General features: G+C 45.8%; 1 protein-coding gene across 1 annotated transcript in view; it reads left to right on the forward strand.

The window, feature by feature from the left end:
* The window catches only part of Gxylt2 (glucoside xylosyltransferase 2), an 85,234-nt gene that overhangs the window by 76,108 nt on the left and 2,357 nt on the right, over positions 1–6,769 (forward strand). The window contains exon 6 of the mRNA XM_021190832.2: positions 2,485–2,657. Within this exon, the coding sequence (XP_021046491.1) occupies positions 2,485–2,657 (173 nt within the window). The remainder of the gene's footprint in view (positions 1–2,484; positions 2,658–6,769) is intronic.

Here is a 6,769-nt window from a genome sequence, read left to right on the forward strand (position 1 = left end):
TTTTCTATTCTTTTTTGTCTGTCTTCCTTCCTTCCTTCCTTCCTTCCTTCCTTCCTTCCTTCCTTCCTTCCTTCCTTCCTTCCTTCCTTCCTTCCTCTCTTTCTTTCTTTCTTTCTTTCTTTCTTTCTTTCTTTCTTTCTTTCTTTCTTTTTTGGTAACAGTGTCCCCATTGCTGGACAGAATTGTTCTTTCCCCATCTCACACTGTCCAAGAGCCCTGCCCCCCAGTGAATCCCTGCTAAACCAGTCAGACCATCCATTCTCTGGTTTCTACATCCTGCAAACATAAGAGCAGAACCCACGGCTGGCTTACCCAGGCAGCAGCGCTGAAAAGCCGAGTTAATTAGTCCCCACCCCAGAAGCTGGGACCTGCCCCACTTCTGTTCCAATTTAGCCTCACCTCAGATTTTATCAGCTACTTAGTCGTCCGCAACCAACACAGATTTCTGCCTTGATTATTTCAGACCAAAGCAATGGATTTAACAGCTTGTCCTCTACCACCCCTCCCCCTTTGAAACCCACATGATGACTTAGCTTCTAAAACACATTCTGGTTTCCAACATTTTAACATGATCAGACCGTCTTCTTCCTGGAGTATTCTTCCAAGCCTCTGCTTCTGTCAGAACTGCATCCTGACTAAAGCCCACGTTTAAAGGAAGCAGTCAAAACCGGACACCACTACTCTCCTGCAAATGATTCAGGGGACAGATCCTTCCCATAACCACATGTATAGTTTAGACTTCTCACTCCAGAAAATTCTGTCAGAACGTGAATTGAATTTCTTCCTGAGTTTCGTTTTGTATTTGAGGCTTGGCAGCTGCGTTACTTAGCTGGTGTTTAGATGTGTGAGGCCCTAAATTTACAAGCAACTGTCCTTTTAAGTCTGTGTTTTTCCCCCGACTTGCAGTTTTCAATACTTAGAGTCTAAAGGTTCCATTAGATTCTCAAAGAGATCTGTGGCTCACAAGATGGTAGAGAATGGTCCTGCGTATCCAGGAATGATGGTCACTTTGCTTCTGATCAGGGGTGGTGTACTGTGTGCTGCTGTCCCCTGGTGTACTTTAAAATAAAATGTTCCCACTAGATGCATGTGTTTGGACATTAACTGTTTTGGAAGGATGCAGTACCATTAGGAGATGGAGCTTCACTGAAAGCGTTGTATTCGGGTTGTTTTTAATCTGAAGGGAACTCTTGAATCTCAACTCCTCTTTTGTGAGTGTCCACTTGACAAAACCTTTCCAAAGAAATGATTCATTGTTGACACTCATGGGCAGTCCTGTGTGCTTGGCACACCTTTGCTGTGTATCTGATTTTTTTTCCTCTTGGGGTTCTAGGGATTGAACATAGGGCTTCATGAGTATTAAGCAACTTCTCACCCTCGGCCTGACATATTTTTAAAGTTTAATAAGCAAAATCAAGGAGATCCTGTTAGTTCCCTTGTATTAATGAGGAGACTAGGGTAACTGGAAGTGAAGTGGCTGTTCCAGGTTTCACTGTTCATGAGTGAGAAGTTGGGGTTCAGACCCAAGTGTGCTGGTTAGTCTTTGTCAGTTTGACATAGACTGAACTACCTAAGAGAAAGCCACAATTGAGGAATTAATTCCATCATATGGGCCAGTGGGCATATCTGTGGGGCATTAATTTCTTGATTAATGATTGATGTGGGAGGGCCTCAACCACTGTGGTGATGCCTCCCCAGGGCAAGTAGTCCAGCATTGTATAAGAAAGCCAAGTGGGCAAGTCGTGGAGAGCAAGCCAGTAAGCAGCATTCCTCCATGGCTTCTGCTTCAGTGCCTGCCTGCAGCTTCCTGCCTTGAGCTCCTGTCCTGACTTCCTTTGGTGACAAACTGTTATCTGGAAGTTGAAAGTATGAAATAAACCCCTCTGGGCTGGAGAGATGGCTCAGAGATTAAGAACACTGATTGCTCTTCCAAGGGTCCTGAGTTCAAATCCCAGCAACCACACGGTGGCTCACAACCATCTGTAATGAGATCTGATGCCCTCTTCTGGTGCATCTGAAAACAGCTACAGTGTACTTAGATCTAATAATAAATAATTTTTTAGGCCGGAGAGAGCAACCTTCATTCCCAGCAACGACACGATTGCTCACAACCATCAGTACAGCTACAGTGTACCCATACACATTAAATAAATAAATAAATCTTAAAGAAATAAACCCCTTCCTCTCCAAGGTGGTTTTTAGTCAAGGTGTTCATCCCAGCAGCAGAGAAACAAAGACACTAGGCTACTTCATGCTCTGTTTTAGATTCTGTTTGCCCTTTTCACCCTCACTCGTGGGTGGCCCTTCAATCATTGATCTCACAATTTGAACAAGTGTGGTATATTTGACGTGGGACTCATAGCCACATTCACAAACTGAAATCGTGCACCGTGCCTGGTTTATAAATATTAAGTTTTAAGCGCCGGATACGCCGGTGACAGCTGGCACTGACCGTAGCTGTATCCCTTCCTCTGTTGCCACCAGAGTGTCTCTACATGTTCCCCTGCCAGTGGAACTACCGCCCTGACCATTGCATGTATGGAAGCAACTGCAAAGAGGCTGAGCGGGAAGGCGTGTCTGTTCTGCATGGCAACCGTGGCGTCTACCACGACGACAAGCAGCCCACTTTCCGAGCGCTCTATGAAGCAATCCGGGATGTAAGTGTGTTCTTCGAAGCACCACTCAGCAGTCATGCGTACCAGCATGATGTGATGTGCTTCAAGTGCTGTGGGACCTTGAAGGCCAAATGCTCCCAAGGAGAACTCCTATGCTTTTTGCCAACCTGTAGAGTAAGAGTTCCGGGTTAAGAGAATGCAACAAGAATAAGATTGTTTTATTTAGTTCAAGCTAAGCATGTTGCCTGGTTACGAATGCTAAGCTCTTAAGCAATCACGTCTCAGGCTGGTCAATTAGAAGCTGCCACATTGAAAGCAGCAACTGGTCAGTTTCTTTTCTCTTTGTTTGTGTATGTGTGTGTATGTTTGTGTCTGCTGCACGTGCATGTGTGGGTGAGTGTGCATATGGAGACCAGAGGTTGACACTGGATGTTTTCCTCAATCTCTATCCACCATTTTTAAATGGTGTGTATGGCTGTTCCCAGTAACATGGAATTGTATGCCATCCTGCTAAGTCCTGCCAAGAATATGAATCACCTCTTTGTACATGTATCCACACAGGATATGTTAATCACCCGCCATTAATGGAGTTGCCTCAGGGTGTCCAGTCTGTAGGGTTCGGTACTTACTCATAGTTTCAGGCATCCATGAAGAATGTAGGAGTGTACCCCCATGAATAAAGGATGATATTATGTACAGTGCTGCCATGGAGGGAGGGGGACCTCATATAGTTAGAGCCCACTCCTTCTTCCTTGAAGAGATGTGTGAACACAGGCTAAGGAGTGATTCAGGGTTCTGTGTTGCCCCTTACCTTTTGCGTTAATATTGAGGTTACTAGTAGGAAGCCAACAGCAGGTACTTAGAAGGAGTGCCCTCCTTAAACTGTCCCTCCAAGACACAGAGCAGGGATCAGCTGGGCGTGGTGGCGCATGCCTTTAATCCCAGCACTTGGGAGGCAGAGGCAGGTGGATTTCTGAGTTCGAGGCCAACCTGATCTACAAAGTGAGTTCCAGGACAGCCAGGACTATACAGAGAAACCCTGTCTCGAAGAAAAGAAAAAAAAATCAAGAATCCATGTGTTTCGGCATTCATAAATAAGGTCATGGGGGAACACAGTGACCTTTTCCACACATGCACTGCCACTGGCTGAATTAGCATTCCAACAGCAGAGGTTATTGGTCACGACTGTGGGTTCCACAATGCCCAAACTATTTGCTGTCTCCTATTGACTCCCCTGCTTGACAAGAACTGTTTTCTGGTCCTCTGATACAGACTGCATTAAAGATTTTTTTTCTTCTTCTTGAAGATCTGGGAACCCAGTGCTGGCTTTCAGATATGCCACAGCTGTGTGTGCAGGTCAGAGAACAACCCTGGATGTTGTTTTTCACCTTCTGCCTGGTAGAGGCAGGGTCTCTGTCCTTTACAGCTTCGTGTGTCAGAATAGCTGGTCCGTGAGTTTCTGAGGACTTCATCATCTCTGTCTCCCATCCTACCATAGGAGTACAGGAATTACAGATACATGCTACCATGACTGGCTACTCGTGGGTTCTAGGGTTCCAGACATAGGTCCTCACACTTGGCGGCAAGCACTCTATCCACTGAGCCATCTCCTGGCCTGTAATGCACCTTTGTGACCCATCCCCCAGCCTGTAATACATCTCTGTATGAAGATGAGCATTTTACTAAAGAACTCCAGTTCTGGAGATGCCCGGGCTGTCCTCCCCACAGAGGATCACTTACCCTACATCTCAGCACTTCTCCTGCTTCCTCCTGTTTAGTTTTCAAAGGGCAAGTGATTGGATTACACAATCTGCTATGCACTCCGTGGCATTCTCACACTTGGTTACTCAAACATTGACTCAAGGGGGAAACCCATTCGCAGCATGGGTGGAAGTCAAGAAAGCATGCAGCCGCGTGGGCTCCGCTTTCCCTTGTGATCTGGCCCTGCTTGGGGATTGAGCAATCCTGGCTGAGTTATGACTCATCTTGCTTTGTTCTCTCAGGGGATCAGAAAGACAGCCAAATGACTCTGTGTCTTAAACAGTTCTACATAATCACTCCGTGGGGTTCCACAGTTTAGCCCTAAAAACCAGTTTCCATTCTGCCATCTCCATCAGGATAGTCACGAGCTCCAAATCAACATGGGAGTGAATACACTCCACCTTAAAGCTGTGTTCCCCTATGCCTGCCTTCTTCTACTGGGCTGTAAAGCATGATTTTTTTTACCATATGGAAAAGGATCAGAGCTGGCTTTCTGCCTGAGCTCAAACCCCAATTCTATCACTCTCTGAGTAGTCATTAACTGCTGTTACCTTACTGAGCCTCAGTTGATTTCATCATCGTAAAATGAAGATAATAGAGGGATGGAGAGATGGTTCGGCAGCTAAGGGCATTCATGGGGAAACCCAGGGAAGATACTGCCAGGTTCAATTCCCAGCATCCACATGGCAACTCACAAGTGTCTCTAACTCCAGTTCCAGAGGATTCAGCACCCTCACACAGACACACGTGCAGACAAAACACCAATGCACATGAAATAAAAATAATAAAATAAATTTTAAAAATAAAATAGAATGAAGACAATTATGTTACCTTCTAAGGTCTGGAGAAATGGCCCAGAGGTTAAGATTAGTTGTTTTTCCACAAGACCTGAGTTCTGTCCCCAGTATTCATGTCAGGGGACTCACAGCCACTCATAACTCCAGCTCAACAGAGTCCAACAAACTCTTCTGGCTTCTGTAGACATGTACACACATGTAGCATGTATGTGTATTGTGCTTGTGTGTGTGTGTGTGTGTGAGAGAGAGAGAGAGAGAGAGAGAGAGACCTTTAAAAATTATTATCTTCCTAATGAGATAGTCATGAGGATTAACAAAATGATGGCTTTTAAACTTTAATCACACACCTGGTAGTTGTATTCAGTATGTAGACATTGTTCTAATGGCAAACATTTCACATCTGCTTCTTTCCCTAGCATGCTGTCTTTCTTTCTCATATGCACACAGCCTGCATATATGTGTTTGTATGATGGATGATGGACTGGTCTAACAGCTTGCCCATCACGACCTTCCAACAGTCATCGGACAGATATTCTTCAGTAATTCTTTCAACAGTCATCTATCTATAATGCCTAGTTTAGTCAGGAATAATTCCAGTTGCCTGGAATTTGGAGGCTAGCAATATAGACCAAGCCCTGTGGTTGAGATCTCTGTTCTAGCTAGGTGGTGGTGGCACATGCCTTTAATCCCAGCACTCAGGAAGCAGGGGCAGGTGGATCTCTGAGTTTGAGGCCAGCCTTGTCTACAGAGTAAGTTCCCAGACAGCCAAAGCACTACAGAGAAACCCTGTCTTAAAAAACAAACGAACAAAAGTTTCTGTTCTAGTAGAGGATACCAGATGATATAAAAGTTTTCTGTAACAAAGAAAGAAAGATCCTATCAGAATGGAAAGGTTTAAAGTTCTAAGAGGAACAGGTGGGATGTTTCAGCAGCCAAGTTGTCAGGGAGAGCCTGTGCCAGCCTGGGACTGGGTCAGATGGGGCATTCATGGGGAAACCCGGGGAAGATCCTGCCAACCAGAAGACACAATCAGGAAACTCCCCAGTGGGGAATGAAGTAGGTGTACCAGGGCACAGGAGGATCGTCCCCTCGGCCACCGTGGAGAGATAATGGGAGGGAAGAAGATGCGGCGGCTTCCAGATCACCTGGGCTTTAGAAGCGAGAGTTAGACTGCGGTCTGGGCAGGAAAGTGACAGCTGTGATTTATGGTGGCTTATGTCAACTAATTGCAGACTTGCAAGAGGAAGGAGGCACTGGGCTGTTTGTGAGGTTGGTTGGTAGCAGCCATACATCTGAGAACTGAGCTAGTGGGAGTTTGTGGGGAAAGTGGGAAGGTCAGAGGCCAGGGCCATGGAGATGGGACTTCTGGTGGTCTGGCTGAGGGTTGTGGCAGGAAGCAACTGTGTCCCAAGCCCGAGCTGGTGTGTGGCTCATTTTTCAAGTTACCTCACCGCCTTGCTGATCCACATGCTGAAGTAATGTTTCTGGTGACCTCGAATGACTGGGGTACTTGTTCTGGAAAAGTAGATACCCATCCACTCTGCCCTGGGGCTAGAAGAGGGCTTGCCCTTTGACCTTTCTTTTTTTTTTTTTTTT

This window comes from Mus pahari, chromosome 2 (assembly GCF_900095145.1).
Source record: "Mus pahari chromosome 2, PAHARI_EIJ_v1.1, whole genome shotgun sequence".
NCBI classification, from domain to species: domain Eukaryota; kingdom Metazoa; phylum Chordata; class Mammalia; order Rodentia; family Muridae; genus Mus; species Mus pahari.